The sequence below is a fragment of the Sinocyclocheilus grahami genome, unplaced genomic scaffold, assembly GCF_001515645.1.
Source record: "Sinocyclocheilus grahami isolate Dianchi unplaced genomic scaffold, SAMN03320097.WGS_v1.1 scaffold1002.1, whole genome shotgun sequence".
Taxonomy (NCBI): domain Eukaryota; kingdom Metazoa; phylum Chordata; class Actinopteri; order Cypriniformes; family Cyprinidae; genus Sinocyclocheilus; species Sinocyclocheilus grahami.
In genome coordinates, this window is record NW_015506181.1 from 93497 (window position 1) to 119942 (window position 26446).

General features: G+C 36.4%; 1 protein-coding gene across 1 annotated transcript in view; it reads left to right on the forward strand.

Annotated features, from left to right (window-relative positions):
• Positions 1-25224, forward strand: part of LOC107565441 (5'-nucleotidase domain-containing protein 1-like) — a 79767-nt gene extending 54543 nt beyond the window's left edge. Inside the window, exons 7-12 of the mRNA XM_016250682.1 lie at positions 14685-14859; positions 15140-15237; positions 16545-16666; positions 18082-18261; positions 22760-22922; positions 23914-25224. Coding sequence (XP_016106168.1) covers positions 14685-14859; positions 15140-15237; positions 16545-16666; positions 18082-18261; positions 22760-22922; positions 23914-24020 — 845 coding nt within the window. The 3' untranslated portion in view covers positions 24021-25224. The remainder of the gene's footprint in view (positions 1-14684; positions 14860-15139; positions 15238-16544; positions 16667-18081; positions 18262-22759; positions 22923-23913) is intronic.
• The last annotated feature ends 1222 nt before the right edge of the window (positions 25225-26446 follow it).

Genomic DNA, 26446 nt, shown 5'->3' on the forward strand with positions numbered 1-26446 from the left:
TTCGAACAATTCATTAAAAGAACTGACTCATAAGATTTATTTGTTCGTGATCGAGCTGTCTGTTGTTTATGCGTGCAGTCCACGGGGAAAAACTCAACAGAAAGACGTCTTTAATTTGAAATTGCACATGTCTGTGATTCTGTGTTATAGACGCTTCTAATGACAGTTCACATCAGTTGACATAATGGAATATAATTTTAAGCATTAGCTTTACCTCATTTATGGTTACATAGAGTAAAAGGAAAAAGTGGCACAGCTTTCGCCACTTCCCCATATAGGTCATTGTTTTAAAGCATTATATGCTTAAAAGGTGGCATATGATGCTCTTGCAGAGTTTCACATTCACTGTGTTTAGGTTCAGCTGGGTTTTTTGATGACCCTTTGGAACTGCACTTTTAGTTCCTCTCTTGTCTTTTAGAAACCGCACAAAAATGCCACATGGGATACACACTCATTAGTGGCCTCGCTGCTAAAAATGGTGAGGGGTGGTTTCTTCAGGCTGTTTTACCAGGGTTCAAACAGGTGTACAGCGGAAAGTCAAATAAGTTCACTGCATCCTCATGCAAATATGCAATCAGCCATGCAGATAACAAAAAATACAACTTGAGGCCTTTATTTAAAGTTGTTATAAATAGGCTGGTTGCTTTATTTTATTAGCTTTATTTTGTGAGAGATGAGTAGCGTGTTATGGGCGTGTGTATACCCATAAACTGTGGTGTGAGTGGTTCTAAATGGAGTGGCAAAGCTTATTTCATCATCTTGCATTTAGTCTTTGAAGTATTTGAGGATCTAATTCAAGCTTCTCACAGATGCTCGGCACTTCCACTGCCAACCCTGCACAGCACTAAAACACAGTAAAGTAAGTTAACACATAATAAAGCATAGAATGACATCGTTTTTTGGGGGGTTTTTTACATTTTGTTTCAGCATCTATAACTTTGTGGTACTTTGTGTTATGTGTCTCAAATTTTGATTTAGGGTACAACAGGGCTGAAGGCACAACAGAGTAAAGGATGCATTTGATTTTATTTTCTTCTGAACCTCTAGATGGCAAAGCTCCCTGTGGCACTTTCCTGTGCACCTAAAAAAAAATATTTTTTTAATTTTTTTTTGTAATGTTATAGATTTATGTAGCACATGAAAAACGGTAAAATTACCAAATATGTTTTGAAACAAAAATCTTGGAGTTGATTTTCAGTTCAAGGTAATTAAATCAACATTATTCTATTTTTAATAACTGAAGCATATGTAAAAAAAAATATGGCATTTGGGGTAAAAAGCGCCCCTATTTTGGCGGGCTACAGGTACAATAATTGACGTGATAAAAAGCTGACTGACATTTCCATTTGTTGACATGATCCAAATGTCCAGTATCATTTATTAAGTTGGGTATCTACCTGGTAGAAAATGTGATATTAATCATATGAATTTTAATTTGTTACTGTTAAAAAATAGTAGTAGTAGTGTTAGAAGCTTTCATAATCCTTATTTGATTTATTAAAATATTCTGTTTTTAAGATCATCACCAAAAAACGTGGCTTAATGGACTAAAAAGGCCAAACTCAATATGCTCCTCTACATTATTAATATACATAACTAATATGTACAGGCAAGCAGGTGAGCCCAGAATAAATGCAACACACACAGTTTCGTGTTAAGCATTTTTCCATATAGAATTAACTGTCTACATCTCTTTTATATCATTGTCTTTGTCCATTAAGCTACATTACGTGTTTTATTCATAATGATTTTCTATGGGAGGAAAATGTTTAACGTGCAATTTAACGCATTGCGTTCTGGGCTTGTCTGCTTGCCTGTACGGAGTTGATCCTTTTAAAATCACTTAATGCATTTCATAATGCACGTTCATATTTGTTGGTCTGTATATACTTTGAGTCAACAACAAGACATATAGGCTACTGTATTGTCTTTATCATAGTCCGTTATTATACAACATTAAGAGTTTTGCTGTATGGGAGGACAAGTGAAAGTTTGCGCATTGTTGTTATGGGCGTGTGTATACCCATAAACTGTGGTGTGAGTGGTTCTAAATGGAGTGGCAAAGCTTATTTCATCATCTTGCATTTAGTCTTTGAAGTATTTGAGGATCTAATTCAAGCTTCTCACAGATGCTCGGCACTTCCACTGCCAACCCTGCACAGCACTAAAACACAGTAAAGTAAGTTAACACATAATAAAGCATAGAATGACATCGTTTTTTGGGGGGGTTTTTACATTTTGTTTCAGCATCTATAACTTTGTGGTACTTTGTGTTATGTGTCTCAAATTTTGATTTAGGGTACAACAGGGCTAAAGGCACAACAGAGTAAAGGATGCATTTGATTTTATTTTCTTCTGAACCTCTAGATGGCAAAGCTCCCTGTGGCACTTTCCTGTGCACCTAAAAAAAAAATTTTTTTTTATTTTTTTTTGTAATGTTATAGATTTATGTAGCACATGAAAAACGGTAAAATTACCAAATATGTTTTGAAACAAAAATCTTGGAGTTGATTTTCAGTTCAAGGTAATTAAATCAACATTATTCTTTTTTTAATAACTGAAGCATATGTAAAAAAAAATATGGCATTTGGGGTAAAAAGCGCCCCTATTTTGGCGGGCTACAGGTACAATAATTGACGTGATAAAAAGCTGACTGACATTTCCATTTGTTGACATGATCCAAATGTCCAGTATCATTTATTAAGTTGGGTATCTACCTGGTAGAAAATGTGATATTAATCATATGAATTTTAATTTGTTACTGTTAAAAAATAGTAGTAGTAGTGTTAGAAGCTTTCATAATCCTTATTTGATTTATTAAAATATTCTGTTTTTAAGATCATCACATTCTGATGACAGTGTATTGAATAATTATATTAAAATAAAAAATAAAATAAATGTTTTATACAAATGTTACATGTTATGCAAAACATATTACAAATAAACATTTGTATCAGTACTAGGTACCTTTTACCACATGTTGGTGACCCATTACTCCGAGTGTGGCATTGATAGAGCAACACATTGTGTGGGAAAATAAACAGTAAAAGTAATAAAATAAAAACAAATCATAAATATAAATGTATGAGGTAACAAGGCAGGCCTTATTTGCCTGCCTTGTTACCTCATACATTTATATTTATGATTTTATTTTTATTTATTACTTTTACTGTTTATTTTCCCACACAATGTGTTGCTCTATCAATGTTTAATACAAGCATATAGATTTTTGGGAGTAGTGAAAAGCACATTAGTGAAAGTGCTCGTTTAGCCCCTTTGTGTCCACATTTTACCCTAAAATTCCTTTATTTTCTTCTAATTAGTTCTGCAAATTGGCAGTGGTACCACTAAAGTGTGAATTATTTCATAGTATGAGGAGGTGTTGTTTTAGTCTACCCCTCTGGCCTACCCCTAGATACAAAATGACAGTACATGGGATAGGTTGTAATGTGAACAGAAAATACAGATATCAGTTCAAATGTGTGTTAAAAGACAAAAAAACGTAACTTTGCATTTTTAAGAGATGAAACGTCTTGGACGATATTTCATTGTGCTGATAGCAGAGCAAAAAAGGCAAGTAAACAAAATGCTTTTTTTGATGGATGTCTGTGGAGGAGATGCTCAGTACACTGAATAAACTGCTTTTGTTTGGAAACAGCTTTTGTTTGGAAACAGCTTATCACTTAATGAATCATCAGCCTGTCCACTAATCTTTAGTGTGTTTGCGGAATTTTTTTTATTTTAGAGCTTAAAACAGAGTTACTGACCATTTTATCATATTCAGGTAATATTCAGTTTATGGCACTACTCATTAATTCCGATGGTATCTGCAAACAGTGGTTGATGGTTTTAAAATACTATAATGTGATTGGTTTATGGGGCACATGTGATCTGGGTTGACAGTTGTGCTTTCTCCAATGGTAGAGCCACTGAAGTTGACATCTCCTCATATTAGGGCTGCACAATTATGACAAAAATCATAATTGTCGATTATTCCCTTGAAATTGTAATTGCGATTATTAATTACAATGATCACAATTTACATTGAATTATGTTTGAAGCAACTGCATGCCATATTTTTATATGAAAATTAACCAACACTCTAACTGAAAAACGTATTGCATTTCTATAGTATAAAGCCTCAAATGTAAAATATACAGGTGCATCTCAATAAATTAGAATGTCGTGGAAAAGTTCATTTATTTCAGAAATTCAACTCAAATTGTGAAACTCGTGTATTAAATAAATTCAATGCACACAGACTGAAATAGTTTAAGTCTTTGGTTCTTTTAACTGGGATGATTTGGCTCACATTTAACAAAAACCCACCAATTCACTATCTCAACAAATAAGAATACTTCATAAGACCAATAAAAAAAACATTTTTAGTGAATTGTTGGCCATCTGGAAAGTATGTTCATTTACTTGTGCATTTTACTTTCACTTTCAAATTAGCGCCAATTCGGCGTTGATTCGATTCAAGCAACAACAATGTCAGACTCATAGAACTTTTATTAACAAAACGGATAAAAATACACCATATATGCCTAATAAATAACACATTACTTGGGCTACACAAAGTTTAAATAGGTATATAAAACTGAAAATCAGCAAACACTGTGGAACCAAATAAATAAGAAACATAGAATGTTTATTAGCAAAACAAATAAGAAAGCTTGGAGGCACGGCATGTACACCTTGATGTAAAATAAAATAAATAAAATACATGAAGTTTAAATAAAGTAATCAACAAACACTGTGGAACCAAATAAATAAGAAACGAATGTTTAAAAAAAAACCTCCAGTCAATAGGCTTTTCAAAATCTAAAATATAGTCGAACAAGCGCCTTTGCATTTCCTTTCTAATCAATCTTCTGCCATCGTCTTGTATTTCTCACCTCACTCTTGTCAGTCAGCTCGACTCACTCTCCTCACGTGATAAATAAAATCACGCACGGTTCGGCACGCTACATTGAGCGTTTAGTTTTTAAAAGTGTCTGTCCTCTTAACTGAACTAGGCTAAATTATTTTTGTTACTATAAAAAAATCAAAACGAGGGTGGGGGCGGAGCCGCGGTAGGCAAATGGCGTAACCGGTGTTGCGGCTTAACATAACCGAAAACACCGTCTATCGCAGCAAGCCTACCTCATATAATAAATTATTTTCTGATAGTGTGTCATGCTTTATTTAACAGTCAGCAGCACTGTAAAACCCTGTCAGAGAAATGTCTCGTGTTAAAGCATTGCCTCTGCAGGCATCAAAACACTGCTTGGGTTCAAATTCACCACCTTCAACAATCAGTTCCAGTGTTCCACTTTATTATGCTGAATCCACATGTTTATTTATGAGATGTTGATGTTGAAATATCTAGAAAAAGCTGAATGAAACATTTTGAATAATATCAGTCCACACAGTCTGACTTGTCAAAAAGATGCCATTAAACAAATATTTAAAAATATGTTGTTTGTACATTAATTTGAAGATTGAATGTGAAATTATTGCAACATAAATGTACATTTAAAAACTTAATGTTAGGTGGGATTAATTGCGATTAATTTCCGAAAAAATGTGCGATTAATTAGGTCATTTCTTTTTATCGATTGACAGCACTATTATTCAGTAATTTGTTGCAGTATATAAAGGATGCAGGAAACTGTTGGATATTGTGAACTGGATGTTGAAGGTTTTGGAGAAAGGGTGTGTAGTTGAATTTGAAGCAAAACATCTGAAATCACTTATTGCACCTTAAGAGGTTCTTAAGTGTTTTTAAAATAGAATAAGAGCAGGAAATAATTTTTAAAAATACTGCAAATTGTACATTATGCACATACCTGTGAAGCACAATGCAGTACCTTAAAGGGACATGAAACCCCCTATTTTAGCACTGGTTAGTTCTCACCATGGTCTTGAAAAATATTTTAAAAAGTGGATGTGTAATGTAGTAAATCAGCTCGAAAGGGAAATATTTATGACCAATTATAACTGGTTATGATTAATAATAAATATTTAGATTAGATCTTAGAATTAACTGTAGCAGAATCAATATTACAATTATTTGATCTGTCCGTCCACCGAGCAGACAATATAATTATTTATCAATTCAAGGAAAGGTTATTTTCCTGGCCAAGGAAAGTAGCTTTCCTTCTTTATGCAGTGCTAGCAGTAATTTAGCATGTAGCAAGGGATCAACATTCAGTGACTTCGAATCGTGAGCAACGCACCGAGACAATCAGTTGTGAATATGAGGGATTTAATAAATGAAACTATATCTAACATGTAACTAAACTAAGCACAACACATATATACAGAATGAAGGAAAGTAAGGAAGAGAGAGAGAAAAGTAAAAGAATGGCAGTATTTCACATCAATTAACCACAACCTAATGAGAATCATCAAAGAATCAAAAATCACCTTAAAAAAAGGGGCTCACACTTAAACCCGCATCTAAATAGTTGTAAATGGTTGCTTGCATTGGCTTCGATTGCTGAACAAGATTCTTGATGCGGTAGACAATGGTTCTTGAGTTCTCTTAGAAGTGAGCTGGAAGTTTTCTTTGTCTTCTTCTGAAGATAGGAAAGTCCACAGCGGATCTAAGTTACTTAAAGATAAAAACTGCTGGAAAATCTAACTCCAGAGGAGAGTCTTGAGAAGTCTTAGTGTCATCTCAGAAGAAGAGGTTTTCTGAGCCAAGATCATTTCGAGCTAATGACTTTTGAGGGTTTCTATTCACACCCAACTTTGGGTGGAATAGCCAATACCAGGCGTGAATTTTTAAGCGGGAGCAGTTTCCTTTGTCTCCCTTTATGGCCCATTTGCATGTTTTATGGCCGGTCTAGAATTGGTGCAGTTTAACCCAAAATATAGTACAAATTGTATGATGCATTTCACAATCACATACTGTACATCATTGTTTGAGGAATAAAGAGCAGATAATATTGATACCAAGGAAGAAACATTTAGAATATATTAAACCAGAGATACATTCATACACCTGAATATCAGCGTTTAGGGCTTAACTAATACAAATAACGAGTGGAAACTCAGCTAATCTAATAGGGAAACGTACAAACAACACATGCATATACCAGATATATTTGTAACTGATTAATTATTGTCTAAATAAAGGAAAGGGCTTTGTGTTTGTGTGTGTGTGTTATGTTATGTGAGCCTGTTGCAGTTTGCTGGTCAGCCAGGCCCATCGGCGCCTGGCACTGGGGGGGGGGGCATTTACTTGTCTTTGGAAACTGTTTGAAGTCAGACGGGGAGATGCGAGTGGTGGAGCTGTTCAACGTCTCCTTGATAGTGAGAGGAACCATTGGCAATTTAGCATCCATATAAATGTGTTATCTGTGGCCAGGACTGTAATTTATATGCAAATGTCAAAGGCTAAAAGGGGTCTCTTAAGCCATAAACCCCAAAGACCATCCATGATTTTAAGCAGACGCCACAGTAAGCTGTGGAGGGGAAGAGGGGGGACAACACTACACAGCAACAGATTCTGACAAAGTTAGAATGCTCAAAGCATAAAAGGTTGAAATATAAACACCCTGAAAAACACTACTGCATGCATCAAAATGAGCAAATACATTATATGTGACAAAAGTATAAAATATGTGGTTTTGTAAGTTCACAGTACATTACACAAATACACGCATATCCTGTGATACATATTTTATAGGTACTATATATAAGAACCAAAACAGCTCGTTTGTAATAATACCGGTGAATGTAGAGTGAACTGCAGCCATCTACCTGTTATATTATTGTCTAATAGTGCATGTGTTTGTGCATTAGTGTTGTGCACATCTCTCAGCTGCTAGGAGGCAGGAGTGAGTGTGCTTCTCATCAAACAATAGTGCTCTTTATTGATCATTGCTTAAAACAGTGATTCTCAAGCTTTTTGACTCAAAGGCCCCCCATGGAATAATGTGCGATTAACAGGGGCGCCGCTATGGTTTGTGGGCCCCCTGAACAGTATATTTACTCGGGCCCCCCTCGGTAAACATCGCGTTACAGGGTGGAAAAAATCGTGTTTCCCCCTCAGGGGGCCCCCCTCTAATGCCAGGCCCTTGGAATCGTCCAAAACCCCACCCTGGTTACGGCACCCCTGACGATTAATTTGTATTCAATATGTAATCAATATAAATAATAGTTATTCATGGGAAAAAAACAAAAAACTTTTAGGTTACCCTTAGAAGTTTGCCGAGTCCCCCTAGTGGGCTCTATTATAATTCTTGTTTTTGTATTTGACATAGGTCTTTTTGGCTCACTTGTTACCTTTCAACAGTAACTGAATAATAAGAAGATAACTTGTTTTTGTTTTTTTATAAATAACATTTATTTATTTATTTTTAAAAGGACAGTCTCCTGCAGAAAACTGAGTTTAATTGTCTTGCTCAAAGATGCTGTAGTGATTCATGAATTGCTTTTTTCGGTGTTTGAACCATTACTAGCCCTGTTGGGCTTTTAACACCACTTAAAACCCAACTGTGGTCATTTGAATACTTATCTTTGTTATTATCATACATTTACTGTACAGTAGATCTAGAGGCGTCTTCTCTGAGATGGAAAGAGAGTTTTATTACCCTCTATGTCACTAAAAGACATGCATTATAGTTACTAAACCACATCAGAGCTGTTGTGGAGTGTAATTTTATGTTTAATTGTTAATAGCTTTCAAAATTTGAGGTAAAATAAAAGAATACCAAGGGCCATATTTACTAAATAATTAAAGTACACAAATTAAAGTTCATAAATGCAGCCAGCTCATTTAGCAGTTCCAAAAGCAGTGCAAATGGGCATCTATTGCAACCATGTCAAGCACAAAGTGGGTTAAATTGACTACCGCAAACCATAGTAAATAAATTTGTATGATTCATTTAAATTCTCTCCTCCTCCCATATGCATATGCAATAAGGTCAGGCACAAATAAAAGTGTTCACCCACTTTTATCGCTTTTTTAAAAATGATTATTATTGTCATGTGTTTAGCAAATCCTGACTTTTTATTTATTTATTTAGTTTTTTGACGCTAAAATAGGTTTTGTGTTTGTGCAAGCTGTTTGTAAATCTGGCCCTATGTGTAATATTTCCATAGACCACCAAGGGGCATTAGATTGTCTGTTTAAAATTAGAAGATTTAAAAAGAGATTAGAGAAAAAATCAGTGTCAGCTTAATACAACAAATATTATCTTTCAGATAATATTTTAAATAATTTGTTTTGTCAATATAAAAGACAGTTATTTAAATGTGCACACACATGTTATCTTTATTATGTTATGTATGCTAGCATTCTGTCCTTTTTCAGAGAAAAGTGTCCTTATACATAAAAATATATTAGCTGCCTTTGTTTTTTTAGGAAGGGGATTCCTCGCATTCTGTTTGCTTGACAAAGTTCTGCCGTCACACCAACAGTGTGTCCAATAAAACATTCAAAGCTTTCGAAACAATTTACCACACAAACATCTTGACCAACTTTATCTGCAGTATCTAGCTTTAGCTTATTTGAGGACCTTCGCATCAAAATGTCTTAAAACTCCTGTAATCATAGACAAAAGCTTTTCTTTTCTACTAATTGAACAAACATCACTAATAAGAGACAGAAGAAATTTCTCAGTGGACTCTGAAGATACTTTATCATGTAGTTGCACTAAAAATGTCATGACCTGATGAAGCTCAAGCATTGTGGGAGTAATACGGGAAGTTTACCACTTGAGGGCAGCACGGTAACAGTAATTCACTTGGATGACTCCGTTACCATGCTGTTAAATTTTTGTTTTGTTTAAATTTTGTACACATATTCCGGCTGACAAAAGTCAGCTTAAAGGGAAATGTCTATATAACTGTTATTGTAATAGCATTACTCTGATAAGATGTGTCCTGACCAACGCTGTCCAGTTTAGCACACAAGATATGAATGTGTGCAAACAAACATTTATGCATCTAAACATAAGTTGGGCAAAAAAAAAAAAGTGTTTCTGGAAGAGACCACTACTGTAAATGTTTCCATTTGGCTTGTTAATATAATACTTTTATACGTTTTGTCATTTATTATACACACCCTTTACAATTTGGTTTTAGACATAACCATTCTACAGAAACTGCTACTTGCTTATTATTAGAAAATATTAAGCGGTCACTCGATAAAGAATTTAAAGTTGGTGCAGTATTCCTGAATCTGAAAAAGGCATTTGATACCGTAAATCATAATATTTTAATGTCAAAAATAACAAAGTATAATATATCAAAACAATCTCTGTTATGGTTTGAATCGTATTTAAAAAATCGTGAACAAAGTGTTGTCATTAATAATTTTAAGTCAGTTCCTCATAATATTGATATAGGAATTCCTCAGGGAACAGTTTTGGGTCCGATTCTTTTTAGCATTTTTGTAAATGATCTTCCAGAAGTGTGTCCTGATGCGAGTCTTCAAATGTATGCTGATGACACGGTTGTCTGCGTATCTGGTAGGAACTGTATGGAAATTGAAGAAAAGTTAACAAGAAATTTAGAGAAAGTGTCAGCTTGGCTTGATGCCTCTTTTTTAACTTTAAATACTAAAAAGTCCATATGCTTTTCAATAAGAAAATCACAGATAACAGAATCATTAAACATTAGAATTAAAGATGAGATTATAGAACAAGTATCAGAAGAAAAATATCTTGGTATGATTTTAGATTCTCAGTTACATTTTAAAAGTCATGTTAAAAAGTTGCGTAAAACGAATCTTACTAGCTTTAGAATAATAAGAAATTGTTTAACATGTGATCATGCTTTTTTGTTTTTAAATTCAATGATATTATCACACATGGCATATGGATTAGCTATTTGGTCTCAGACAAATCAATCCATAATTAATCAGGTTAAATGTCTTTACTGTAGCGACTCAGCTCATGAGGAAATATGAATAATTAACCATAACTAGTTATAATTAATTATTCATATTTTAGATCCGCTGTAGATATTTATGTAGATATTGTCTTGTCAATTCTAAGAACGTTAGTTTCCTGGTTAAGGGAAATAACTTTCTTACTGTACAATTCTACAAAAGCTTGAAGCATAAATCTGCATGATTAAGTGACTCCAGTTATGAGCAAACAATGAACAACGTCAAGTGTGATACAAGTAAGGTTTTATTAACTACATAAAGTGAGATGAGTTGAGTTGAGGGCTCGGAGACGTGGCTGTGTGTACGTGGTGCGGCAGTATTTGCCAGTATAAACTGAAGACTGGTGAATATGCCTGTTTTCCTACGTCTCCTTTTCTCCTGTTCATGAAATGAAGACACGGTACTTTTCACATATGGAGCGCATTCCTTCACTCCAGGCAAACACAGTCCACTTCCTGTTTTAGTAAGCCAGCTGTATACTGATACTTTTACTCTTTCACTAACAACTCGCCAATCTACACACTCCAGTGGCTCTGTTTTTCCATTCGTCTAGGTTTTAGTCCTCAAATAACTCGGTTCTGTGTGGTTTGTGAATTCTGATCAGACTGCTTCACGCAGCAGCTTTCAGTTTGGAAGCGAAGCATTTGACATGTTCTTACACAGATTTGTTTAAATCTGGACGTTCAGTGTGTTCCAGTTTCAGGGTTAGATGCGTGAATGGCTTATGCTGAGTTCTGACCGTGGTTCAGTTTGATGCTCAAGCCTGCGATCTGGCGAACTGTGTGGGTATTTTTTTGTTTGAGAGATGTGGGCTGTGGAAAAAGTTTTGGAATCATGAGTTGTGTGTGTCTGATTGATGTAAACCATATGGGCTGCGTTAGGTCAGATAGAGCGCTAGGATAAGAAATAAAGATGAGGTGGAAATTAGGGCTGTGCAATATATCGAAATATCGCAATATGCATATCGCTACAGTTTACAATATTTGGGGCCATGAACAAAAGACAAAGAGAAAATCACTCACTGCTCTGACCTAAATAACATTTGTAGCTTCAATAAATCAGTGCATATTGAATTCAAAGAGTAAATACTATACGCAGTGCTTTATTTTTCCTTTAATTTGACCATATGACATTCTCCCAATCCTCTTCTGGTCTTGGCCATGGTGGAGTTTGGAGTGTGACTGTTTGAGGTTGTGGACAGGTGTCTTTTATACTGATAACAAGTTCAAACAGATGCCATTAATACAGGTAACGAGTGGAGGACAGAGGAGCCTCTTAAAGAAGAAGTTACAGGTCTGTGAGAGCCAGAAATCTTGCTTGTTTGTAGGTGACCAAATACTTATTTTACCGAGGAATTTACCAATTAATTCTTTAAAAATCCTACAATGTGATTTTCTGGATTTTTTTTCTCATTTTGTCTCTCATAGTTGAGGTATACCTATGATGAAAATTACAGGCCTCTCTCATCTTTTTAAGTGGGAGAACTTGCACAATTGGTGGCTGACTAAATACTTTTTTGCCCCACTGTAAGTGTGCGCAAACACGAGGAATTTGTTGTGGTTTTACAGGAACTCATACATACATACATACAAATAACCATATATATATATATATATATGACACATAGTTATAGAAGTTCACAGAACTGACTCAGCAACAGCTGAGTAAAACTGTTTCATCTGAGCATGTGGCACTTTAAGCATTATCGTATCACATATCGAATATCGCATTTTTCTTCAATACCGCACAGCCCTAATGGAAATCATCTAAAATATGCAAAGTGCTGGCAGTGCTGTAGACAGGGTCCCAAATTAACACACACACACAAATGAAAATTAGACTGACAAGTAAATAAAAACCTAGTTGGACTGCAAGATGATGCCTGATTTCAACAAAACTGCTGTAATGATAATGTGATGCTCTCAAATCTTGGATGAATACTATTAAATTGGCTACTAAAGAAAACATACACTACCATTCTAAAGCTTGGGGCTGTAATGTCTTTTTTGTCTTATCTTTTGTTTGTTTTTTGTTGAAAGAAATAATACTTTTATACCACAAGGAGACATTGATAAAGAGTGACAGTAAGACTATTATTATTATTATTATATATCAAATGAACACTGTTTCTTTGGGACTTTCTATTCATCAAAGAATCCTGAAGAATTGTAATAAGCAGCACAACTGTTTTCAGCATTGATAATAATAATAATAATAATAAATTTTTCTTGAGCACCAAATCAGAATATTAGAATGATTTCTGAAGGAGATGGGAATAATGGCTGCTGAAATTTCAGCATTGTATCTTATAATATATTCAAATAGAAAACTGTTGAAATTGTATAAAATATATATATTTCAATTTATTAATATGTTTAATAATGTTTCACAATATATGCAGCCTTGATGAGCATGGATGTTCTTAAAATAAGCATCTTATCTTAAAAAAACCCCTTGTTTAGTAATTGTACATGTATTCCTTAATCTTTATGGTTAATATAAGTTTATAGTTTTTACTAATTAATTTGATTTAAACTATATTGTTGCTAGTTAGTCTTTTAACTTCATGCCTTAATAATGTTTCACAATATATGCAGCCTTGATGAGCATGGATGTTCTTAAAATAAGCATCTTATCTTAAAAAAAAACCCTTGTTTAGTAATTGTACATGTATTCCTTAATCTTTATGGTTAATATAAGTTTATAGTTTTTACTAATTAATTTGATTTAAACTATATTGTTGCTAGTTAGTCTTTTAACTTCATGCTACTATAAATGTAATGCCTTGTTCTAATAACTATTGTCTTATGATTTGTTGTATATGTAAGGGATAATCAACGGCTAGCCGGTGGGATTTTAAATGCACGACGTGGAGGCAAAGAACCGCCCGACGCGAAGCGGAGTTAAAATCCTTTAATGCACGGCTAGCCATTGATTATACCGCTTATTCCATGGTCATTTGCCAAGTTATAGACAAATTCATTCGGATTGCTCTTTGCAGCACAATATTTGACCGAATGGGTAAAAATGACAGTTCTTTTCGTCAGTTACGGTACGTTAGCGCTAGCATTCTGCCCGCTTCAAATCAGACACAGAGATGAAATAGTGTGGTAAGACCATATTTATTTGAATGAATTATGGCATGTATTTCAATTAATTTTTGATCGATCGTTTGAGAGAGAGATGACAGTTGTGTGTATCCGTTTGCTGCGTCTGCATGTCTCTCTGTACAAACAATTACTTCAAAAACATAAAATATAATGTAGCGATCTAGTATCTAGGCTATTTCATTCATGAAAATCACGGAGAAGCATTGACAACAAGTTTATGTGTGTGTGTGTGCAGCACAATCAGCGATCTCTGACCTCGATCTCTCTCTCTCTCTCTGTGTGTGTGTGTGTGTGTGCGCGAGTGATGCGTGTTGGTTAGTGTGCATCAATTAAAGCAGCGCATTAATATGGAACGGTGATTAAACTGACTTGGAACTACCTGTGCATTAAACGGTTTTACGGCATACCTGCCAGCCAATCAGAAACCAGTATTCAGACAGACCATGGAATAATTGTATTTTTTGTGTTTAGGCAAATTATAGAAATATTACTCTATTAAGTAATACTGTGTCATGCCTAAAGTTATTTCAGTTTCTTCTACTGAATAAGGTGTATACATGTGTTGAATTTACATATGCATAATTTTCTGACAATAAAAAAAAGAAATCCTTCAAATGACCCTGTGTTTGAAACCTTATTAAGAAATGATTGATGCAGTGTTTTATTCGGACATATTTCCTGTTTAGAGGACACAGGGACGTATTTCCCCAGTGTGAAGCACTGTCCTGGCCGTTACCTGCAGCCCTGCTCAGATGCGGTGAAGAGATGGTTGAGGAGCATGAAGAAGAGCGGGAAAATCCTGCTGCTCATCACCAGCTCACACTCTGACTACTGCCGGCTCGTGTGTGAGCACATACTCGGGTGAGCACCAAACGCAAATGAAAGAAATCAATACGAAAATATTGACATGGGAACATTTTTAGATTAATCAAGACTTTGCCAGTTATTTACAATATAATATAATCAAAGTCTTATTTGTGCTTTATTAGTGAATGAGATGTTTTGTTTGAATATTATACATAACAACTAGATATTCCTCATCACTCTATACTACGTATATGATTTTGCATTTAGCATAGGGGCATTACAGAGAATTTTGGCCATCAAATATCTCCCTACAAATAATTTCTCATTTTTGCAGATCGGACTTTGAGGAGCTGTTTGACATCATTATCACTAATGCTCTGAAGCCTGGATTCTTCTCTTTGGTTCCGCAGCAGAGACCTTTCAGAACGCTGGGTGAGATATTTCCCAAGACTGCGCTGCAGTAATTATGCTGTAATTATGCTGTCTTTGTATAATTAGAGAAAAAGTTCAAACTTCAAATGCACACTTCTGCTAAAGCAGTTCACCTCATTCAAGACGCACAAACAACTGAACTTTATGAAAATAATTTGGCTGCATGATTTTTTTTTCTTTTAATGGAGCCAGTACTAAATTAGAATCAGTTCTCGGTTCCTAACCCAAGTCATGCTTTTGATACAGTATAATACCTTGCGTTTCTGCTGCACTCAGGGGGCCTCATTTATAAAATGTTGCGTATAAACCGTCCTGAATTTGTTCTAAGATCATTTCTCAAAAGTGCATAAGTGCGATTCAGAGAAAACGAACGTGCGCACAAAAACAAGTGCGTATACGCCTCTTCCAGATGTGACATTTATAAATCGCAAATGATCTTGAAATTGTGCGCAGCTGACTGGTGTCAGATCAGAAAAAATAACAATATGGAATAAACTGTGTAGGCCTACAGAAAGCGAGTAAAGAACTCTCAACATTAGGCTACTAAAAAGGTTAGTTTAATCTCGCAAAAACTCCTGTTAATAAAAAATCTGATTACACTGCACAATTAATCTCTTACACCGCATCTTTGTTGTTTATGATGCTTAGATGTTCAAATAGCTGCAGTACTCTGACTTTGCCACAAGGAAAAGTGCGTACGCTTGCTCAGATCCTGACGTGGCGGTATGTACTATTCCACGTCAAAGACCGTTTTTATAAATATGCACGTTGCCGTGGAATTTAGCGTACGCACACTCTAAGATCAAATCTGTGCATACGCACATTTTATAAATGAGGCCCAGGCTTTTTATTTTCCTTTGTTTTGATTTGTTCACAATTCAAGTTGTGGTACAGATGTTTTGGGGTTATTTTGGCAGTGGTATTTCATGCCATTATGCTTAAAATGATCCCAGCCTTTTCAACTCATACAAAATATCTAAATTCTCCAATAGCATGCCACATTTTGACAAACAGGTATAACACTATGGGTAACAGAGACTGGGTAATAATATTTGCAGTTGGTTATTTTTGTAGTAAGAAGACTGATCTCAGGCATATAACTTAGTCTTCAAAATATGTATGCACAAATGTCCAATCCAATATTTGTATTATTTTGATATTTCTAAAACCATCCATACTGTGGAAAAGCCAAGTGTATTAAGTATTACTGTACAGCAGTATTTTTTATTATGCTCATTATGTATATATGTTTAATTTCTTTCATCGTTTCTAAAACATAACACACTTTCTCATCTCTGTCTTAATAGTGGATGATGTTGAAGATAGTGAAGGACTGCCATCTCTGGAAAAGCCTGGTTGGTATTCTCAGGGCAACTGGCCTCATCTCCACGAACTACTGAAGACCATGACCAACAAAACAGAGCCCAAGGTAATGTAGACTAAGAATCATTTTAGAATTGGATTGTGATTCCCAGAATCGGAATTTGATCGAATCCTGAGGTGCCTAAAGAATCCCACTCCTAGTCTATAATGATTGAAATATTAAATAGCCGTTTGGCGGTTTCTCATATATTATATTTCTCATACATATATACTGTGTATATACACACACACACACACACACACACACATATATATATATATATATATATATACACATTATATATATACAGTGCACAGCATAAATGAGTACACCCCCTCTAAAACTTAACAAATTCAGCAATTACTCTTTTCTTAGAAGACATGTTAGGGTTCTTTGGAGATGTAATGTTCCAACAAGCCTGCTTGATCAATTACCAAAGAATACCAAAATTATTCAGCAAAATAAGATTTACTTATCAAAGTAATCAAATTTTGTGTTGCAAAAATGAGTACACCCTCCTGAAAGTTACTAAATAAAACAAAATTTCAAAAAGTGTTAAGAGGCTATTTTTGATCAACAGGTAAGTATATTGAACCAAAACTTTTAAAATTTCCTGTCAGTTAAAAGTGTTATATAGCCCACTGAATCATACTCAGACTTAATGCTGGCAGCAGTGGAACCACTTGAGAGAGAACTTATTACCATAAAAGAGGACAATGGTACATGAGGAATACCAAATTATTGTTTTAAGTGTGAAAATATAGCACAAGTAGCACCAACATTCAAAAACAATGGACTTGTGATAAGGCTCCTGAAATAATCAGGTCTTCACTTTAAGTTTTCATTTAGTGATGTCTGATTTTTTGCTAGAAAAAGAGCAGGAGAAATAACATGCAAGTGTCTCAGAGCCGGCAAAAGCTACGAAAAGAGTGACACTTAATCTCACAGAGTATGACGCAGCATGAAGAAGTGACATGCATGGTTGTTATTACCACTAGAATTACCTACTATAGCCAAAGCAAAATAAACTCATTTAACCTCTTCCAGGGCCCATATTTACAAAATAGAGATTTCTGGGAATCCATACTCTGGTCTCATGAGACCAAGTCAATCATTTCAGATCTAACAGCATCCAACATGTTCTGGTGTTGCTAGAGGAGGAGTACAGAGAGAAGTGCTTGGTACCCACAGTGACGTTCAGTGGTAGTAAAGCTTTTATATAGGGATGTATGAGTGCTGAAGGTGTGAGGGAGTTGTGATGTAATACAAAAACTTAAAACAGAAGATGCTACCCTCCCCTCAATCCCTGCATTATTGGGCATTTTTTCAGCATGACAATAATGTAGTAATGTTTGTAATTGAAGTTATTATAAAGTGTTTCTGCAGCTAGAAATGATATTGCATACTGTGTGTGTGTGTGTGAGTCTGAGTCTGAGTCTGTGTACTGATTTGTGTCCACGTGTGTGTCTTATCTGATGCAGGTGGTGTATTTCGGAGACAGCATGCGCTCGGACATGTTCCCGGCCTGCAGCTTTGGAAAGTTGGAGACGGTGATGATTGTGGAGGAGATGGAGGGGGAGGGTGTTCCACGTGCTGACGCGACCCCCAGTAACAGCCCCACCCCAAGTGAAGGCCCGGCAGGGAAAAAGGGCAAGTTTGAGGTGAGAGTGAAAGGCTGTTTCTGTTTAGTCAAGCTCAGGATCTTTTCCACGCTCCATTTCAGAGGTGCTGTGAGTTGGCATTATGTATGCGCTCATCTGTTTGTGGCACAAATATATATCTGTTTCTTTAAAGCACCATCAAAAAAATCTATTTTTGTTCAGTTTAGTTACAGTTTTGTTCATAACTCTGAATTATGCTCGTAATTCCAATCAAAATAATACATATTTTGATCTTGATTGTTTCATCAGGGATCTGAAAAACAGCAGCATGAATCTGCTTACAATCAGATGTTCTTTTATACAGACACCACTGAGAGGAAATGCAGTTAGCAGGAAGGAGGAAGTGGAGAATTACAGGAAATATAGTGGATGTTTTTGTAAAAAAATGTTTATACAGCAGAAATATCATTTTTGAGGAAATCATTTTTTAGAAAGCTGTTACGTCACTCAACCCCTTGCTGTGTCATTTAGGGTTTATAATTCAGTTTTTGAGATGACCTAACCCTAACCCTCACTGAAAATGTTATTTTAAATGTAATGTAATTTTGACTGGTCTTTAACTGTCTAAAATGTTTGTTTGATATTTAAGAGTGACTAAAGCTATTCTGCTAAAGTTGTCCTTTAATTAAGGAGTAATTACTGGGAAACAAATGCACCTAAAATTAAAAGAAAGTATGGTTATACTTTATTTTAAGGTGTTCTTGTTCCAGTGTTATTATACATTTAAATACTGAGTAATATTAATTAACTACATGTACTTACTATATGGTTAGGGTTAGGATTAGGATTCTTTGTCATTCAGTTTTAGTGACCCCAGTGATATTTAGTCACTGCTTATGCGAAAATTGTATTCCAGTATATGGACTATGCTCAATTTTATTATACTGATATTTTGAAAAACCTTGTTAAAAAATAGTGCTGATAAGAGGTTAATTTTTATTGGGAAATTAACCGATTTATGCCGCAGACCTGGATTTCTTTGTATTTTGTGATTCATTTTTCCCTTTTCTTAAAAAAGTCACAAAACCAGTATTATGCAACAGGGTTTTTTTCTGTCAAACTATGGGAATTTCTGATCAAACACTTCCTTTTTTCTCAGATCAGAGAGTTTCATTCTATTGAAGTCCTTCTGTTCAGTTAGGCCTACATCTTTACAACATGCTGAGAGAAACAGTTTGCTTCAGATCTCAGCTTTTATACTGGACATCAAATGGGGACCCAACTCAAAATCATGTCCTTAAACTCTTAATTTCATTTGTATTTATTATTATTAAATCAATAATTTATTGGCAAAATGCTTTTTTTCTGATTGACATGCTTATTCTCAATTATTATAATTTTATACAATTATTATCTTATTTTCTTTTGCCTTGTGTATTTTTGTGTTTGGTTTTTAAAGATGAATACATGTCATGAAACTTGAAACTTGTCCATGTTGGCATCTGCCTATGTTGTGATGAATCTGCATCAGAATAGTAAGACCCTCCTTTATGCCCCTCATGCCAGAGTCCAGTTTCTCTGAAGCGTATTTTGATGGCTTGATCTCCTCTAGGACTCTTTACTTTTTGATTGATTGTTATGAAAATGTTTTTAATGAAGTGAGACCAGATTTAGTTTTTAATTTACTTTTTGAGGATAAGCTTTAAAAACATTTTATTTTTTTCTTTGGTATTTGTATATAGTTTATTTATTTATTTATGGTACAAACAGTTAAATCCAAGGCAATCCAAAAGAGTAATCCAACAAACAGGCAGAGGTCAGGGCAGGCAGCAAATAATCACAAAACAGATAACAGTCCAAGATCAAAAACACTAAGGCAAGGCAACACGGAAGACCAGAAAACGTTACAGACTAAGAGTAAACAGCGATGTGTGAGTGCAATCTTTATAGTCCTCCTAATATGAGACAGCTGTGGCAAAGGATTATGTGAAATTGAGTCCGGGGGTAAATGCCACAGGCAGCAAACAATCACAAAACAGATAACAGTCCAAGATCAAAAACACTAAGGCAAGGCAACACAGAAGACCAGAAAACGTTACAGACTAAGAGTAAACAAAAAAAACACAGAGAGGTTAACAACAGCCTCTGCGGCCATAACAGGATGGGCAGACAGTTCAGAAATTGCTTCTTTGGCCATAAGAGGGTGAGCAGAGAGTTCAGGGACAGCCCTTTTGACCGTGATAGGACAGGCAGAGAGTTCAAAGGCGACCCCTTTGGTTGTGACAGGACAGGCTGAGGGTTCATAAACTGCCTCTTTGACCGTAACGGGACAGTCAGGGAGTTCATAAATGGCATCTTTGGCCATAGCAGGGTGAGCAGAGAGTTCAGGGACAGCCCTTTCGACCGTGACAGGACAGGAAGAGAGTTCAAAGATGACCTCCTTAGTCATGACAGGACAGGCTGAGAGTTCATAAACTGCCTCCTAGACCGTAATAGGATAATCAGAGGGTTCACAGATGGCTTCCATGGCCATGACAGGACAGTCAGAGAGTTCACAGATGACCTCCATAACCATGACAGAACAGGCAGAGAGTTCACAGACGGCCTCTATTATCGTGACAGGACAGATGAAGAGCTCGGAAACGGACTCCTTAGCCATGACAGGGTAATCTGAGAGTTCAGAATTACAGACCTCCTTAGTCGTTGCAGGGCAAACAGAGAGTTCACAGTCAGCCTCCTTGGGCAGAACAGAACATTGAGTGAATTCAGAGGCGGTCTCCGTAACAAGCAGAGCTGAGAGTTCATGAACAGCTTCTTTGGCCGAGATGGGTTTGACTGGATTCATTGATGGTCTCAATGACCTCATCAGGACAGACGAAGAGTTCATAAATGGGCACCCCTGTCTTTAAAGGAGCTGAAGCAAACACCCCTGCCACCTCTGGAGGTTCTACAGCAGTAGCAACAGGAGCTTTAAAAATGGTTGGATCAGAGGTGACTGAGTATACCTAGAGCTTGAGGAAGAATGGTGCTGCTGTCTCAGGATGAGCTGGAGAGGACATCACCACCATGGGAGGTTCTGCAATGGAAGTTGCCACCTCAGGGGGACCTGGAGCACACTCAGGGACAGAAGCGGGCTGTGGGACAGATTCAAGGGCTGGAGTGAGCTCTGGAGCAGACTCAGGGACTGGAGGAGGCTCATAAATGGATGAAACTATAGCAGGCTCAGGAATGGATTCGCGGAATAGGGCTGATTCTGGAGCAGACTCTGCGACTAGAGTGGACTCTGGAGCAGATTCATAGACTGGATCTGGTCCTGGATCAGACTCATGGACTAGAGCAGGCTCAGAGATTAGAGCCATCTTTGTACTGTACTCAGGAGCTGAAGTCCATCATTAGACTACTGTCGGGTCAGAGCCATTACTAGACTAATGTCAGGGGCTGGAGTGAACACGGAGCTTTGTTCAGAGGCTTAGGCAGACACAAGACTGAAATAGGGGTTGAAACAGACATTGGGCTGTGGTCAGGGGCTGGAATCATCTCTGGGCTAACCTTGGGAACAGAAGCCCTTTTTGGGCTCAACTCAGGAACAGAAGCCCTTTCTGGGCTAAACTCTGGATCTGAAGTCCTCTCTGGGCTAAACTCGGGATCAGAAGCCCTCTCTGGGCTAAACTCGGGAACAGAAGCCCTTTCTGCTCTAAACTCTGGAACTGTGGCGGTGTGTGCGGCCCAAACAAATAAAATGGCCGTAGCCATCACAGGTAAGACTGAGAGCACGTGACTATTTCTGAGACGAATGGTGCTATGCCCAATGAACTAGAGTGCGTAGTGGCCGGTGGGCTAGCGAGCGTTAAAAACTGCGTCACTTGAGAGTGCTGAAACTGTGTCACTTGTGTGTGCTGAGACGGCGGGGCTTGAGAGTGCTGAAACAGTGTCGCGGTGAGCGTAAAGTCTGCGTTGCTTGTGAGCGTAGAGTCTGCATTGCTCGTCAGCATAAAGTTCGCAGGGTAACCCTCAGCTCGCACAGACACCAATGGTGGATCTTCCACATTGGATGACAGTCACAATCACAAAACGGATAACAGTCCAAGATCAAAACCACTAAGGCAAGGCAACACAGAAGACCAGAAAACGTTACAGGCTAACAGTAAACAGCGATGTGTCATGTGTGAGTGCAATCTTTATAGTCCTCCTAATATGAGACAGCTGTGAACTGATGATGAGATCTGATGAGTCCAGGCAAAGGATTATGGGAAATGGAGTCCGGAGTGAATGGCAAAGGTACAGGATGGAGTGCCCTCTAGCGGAGCTCGTGGGCACTCCAGCTGGCGATTGTAACAGGTTTATTTCATTTTTTGCATTTAGCATTTTTTTCCGGAAGAGAACAGACCTTTGACCCATATTTAAAGCTAAAGGCTATATCACACAAATCTCTCTAAAGATTCAGTATTGTGAATGCTAAATACTACATTAAATATAACATTATGTATGATGCTGCACACATGGGTTTTTCAAGGTTGACTGACCTTGTGCTCTTTCTTTCTTATAATCTTTCTCTTAGGATCAAGGAATGAAATCTCCTTCAGCTGTATCAAACCAGTGGGGCTCATATTTTGTGGATGTGCAAAAGAATGAAGGAGAGGAAACACGGAGTCTCACCTGGTGTTGCCACAGTATCCACACATACAGCACCATGGCTATACCCAGCATTGAGGCTATAGCTGGTAAGTGTATTAAACCTACAGAGGGGTCCAAAAGTCTGAGACTGGTACTTCCAGTTTGCATTTATTTTTTTGCATTTTTCTGAATTAGAAATGGTGCACAATCTTAAAAATTTCATCATGGTACATCGTAAATTTCAAAATCGTATCGTTTTGTTTTCAGATTTAATTGAAAAGTTTCAGATTTTCAATATCGTCTGACTCGCCATTTTATTCCAAAGCCTAGCGTCAGCTATGAGGATCCAATGACTTTGAGTATCTTTTGTAGAGTTTAGTTAATCTTAATTTCTTAATTGACTAATCAAAGACCTGAAACTTCCAGGGGATCTTTCTTTTTTGTGTGTTGTAGGTATTTGTGCATGTAATCAATCTACAAAGTTACGAAGCACCAAATGTGACTTGTGCTTTGTGACTTTGCAGATCGATTACACCCCTGGTAACTGTTTCTACAGTGGCATGTTCAATATTTACAGAGCGACCCAAAAGTCTGAGATGAAAAGCGTTAGAAAATTACTGGTTCAGGCAGTCTGATGCTGGACAACACTGCAAATATTGACCTTTGTACAAAACATTATTTGTGGTGGTTCTTATTTTAAATCATTTTGAATTAAAGTGTGTTCTAAATGATTACATGTAATATTACATTTTAAAAACAATTTTGACTGATTAGATTATCAGTACATTTATATAACTTGGCCCATTTCAAAGATTTTATCTTTAAGCACATATTTCTGAAAGGCAAAATAATTTGTTCAGCATTATCATTAGTAATTAATTATTTTATTATTTTGCGTACTCTTATTTGGTGTAAAAAGTTATCTTTTTAATTGGTGCAGTTGTCCCCGACCATCTAGGGCATTTTTTTTTATATTAAAATTAAATATTTCAGTCTTAAGACTTTTTCAGTGTAAATATTTAATGGTCCTATTATTGTACATATAGTTTGTTTTATAGTTTGTCTGTAAAACGTCCACCTGTTCCATCTCTCCTCTAGATCTTCCTCTAGACTTTAAGTTCCAGAGATTCTCTTCGGATAAGCCCATCACAACAGGTTATTACCCCAGACCTCCAGACTCACTGCTGAAATGGGAAGAGAACTAGCCCCGAACCCTCTCACCAGTCAGCATAGACCAAGAGATTGTTTCACCGTTACGTTCTGGAGCTTCACCACAGAGCTAGACCATCCATTCGTCCAATCAGTGATTAAGCTGTGTGAATGTAACACCCAGCGCGCTGTCTGTGTATTTTCTTCTCACCCCTTCCTGAATCACTACAGCATACACAGTATGAAGTTGTGTCTGTACACATGCTGAAAATCTGTACATTGATCATTGGATGTAGGAGGAAGTCACAGTGTATCGTGTCTCACCCAGCATTGTGAACCCACTACCATTAAACTACTTTTAATGGTGTACAGAGAAAAAAAAACTTAGCTTTCCCATGAGCTATGTGTTTTTTTTTTTTTTTGTCTTGTCCTGTTTTTATGAACGGAATGTTATATGACCTCAGAGGATTTGTTCTTGCAGCTGTTGTAAACGCTTTCTTAGGAAAGCAATGCACAAATTATATTGAATATTCATGCAATCAAGAAACAGCCATGAGTTCTTTGCTCTTTTTATGATTGGTTGATGTTTTGAGAGCGTTGTAACCTGCAGGTTTTGTAACTGGTTCAGCTCTGGGCTGGTTTGTTTTCCTTTCCATCATTTGATTATGATTTCAATACTTTAGTTTACTGTAGCTTACTGTATTCTGCAGACGTTTCTGTGACAAATGGAGAAATGGACGTCATACTTCCAAGCGCCAGTAATAAAAGGAATAGTTTACCCAAAACTAACCATCTAACTAAACCATCGTGTTGTTCCAAACCATTGAGCTGTTGATGGAACATAAAGGCTTTGCTGAAGAATCTTCATGCAGCTCTTTCCATACAGCAACAGTTTAAAGTTTGTAAGAAGGACAGAAATAAAAGCACCGAAAACTAGTCTGTATGACTTATGTACTACATTTCAAGTCTTCTGATGCCACAAGAAGTTGTTATTTACTGACCATTTTTTTGTTGTTAACCATAGAGCCCTTGCATAAGTTCACTGATTCAGTCAGCTGACCTCAAGAACTGGATCATTGAGTTAATTGGTGTTTTGAGGTGTTTCTTTTCTCGTTGAGTTAGTAAATGATGTGTTTACCTTACTGATTTGTTTAACTTGCAGACTTGTTGATCCAGTTACAGCAGTTCTCAGGTTAACAGCTCACTGACGGGAAAGTTTACCAGTGAAAAAGGACTCACATTTTGGTCTGTTCCTCACATCGGAAGACATGAAATATAGCAAAGTCTTACACTCTTAAAAATAAAGGTGCTTCACGATGCCATAGAAGAACCTTTTTGTCTAAATGGTTCAATAAAGAACCTTTAACCTTCTGTTTCACAAAAGGTTCTTCATATTATAAAAAGGTAACAAAGAGATGGTTCTTTAAAGAACCTTTGACTGAATGGTTCTTCTATGGCATCACTGTGAAGAACCTTTTAAGCGTCTTTATTTGTAAGAGTCTATGCATGTTTTAGACATTTCAAGGACGATAGAAAGTCATTCAAGTTTGGAACAACACAAGGTGAGTAAAGAATGAATTTTCATTTAGTGGTGAACTATTCCTTGTAAATGCCTTTCGTTTCAAGTCTTCATTGTTGTTGAATGAAGAGGGGTGATTTTTTTTTCTGTGTATGTAATGTTATAGTAATATATTGTGTAAAAAATATATTGTGCTGTTGGGTGATAGTCAATGTAAACAGTCAGTTTCTGTCATGCGCAGGAGCGGTGTTAAATGGTGCCAAACTTTATCCACCCATTTGGTGATTTTATGTGTCAGGGCACATCTCTCACTTAAAACCAGTTATTTGTTTCATGTGTGTGCTGGCCCTGAGCTTTAATAATGATTTGTTTAAAGCAATGTAAGTGGAATTGATGTTTTTATGTTGAGTGCTCTGATGAGGTTTTTGCATTGGTAGGCTGTAATGGAGTTTACATAAAAAATGGTACAGTGTTATAAATCACACTGCATGATAACGGTTTGGCAGAGATGCCCAAAACGGAGTATTAAGTGACACTTGGCAGCTTCATCATGAGTAGCTACAGAAGCGTGGAAACCCTCATCATAAGCATGACCTACTTTTCTGAAAAAACGAAGAAAAAAAAACATTCTCCTCTTCTGTATGTCGTGAGTAGCACTCGTGCTTGTTTATTGAGGTGCAGGGAAAGTGTTCATATGTGCAGATAAAATACAAAAAGAAAAAAAAAATGTCATGAGTGTTTAAGAAATCTCATGTGTTGTCGCTCCTGATTGCCATTGCGTATTTGCACATTATGCAATATTTGCTTATTGCTCACATTCAACAGCATGTTAAATGTTTTATTCTATTTAAAGGAGATGGGTAAGGTCGATGCAAGTAAAGGCATTTCATTATTTCACATTTGAATATAAATGATAAACTTTCAGTAATATTGCAATCTAAAAAATGCTGGGTTAAATACAAC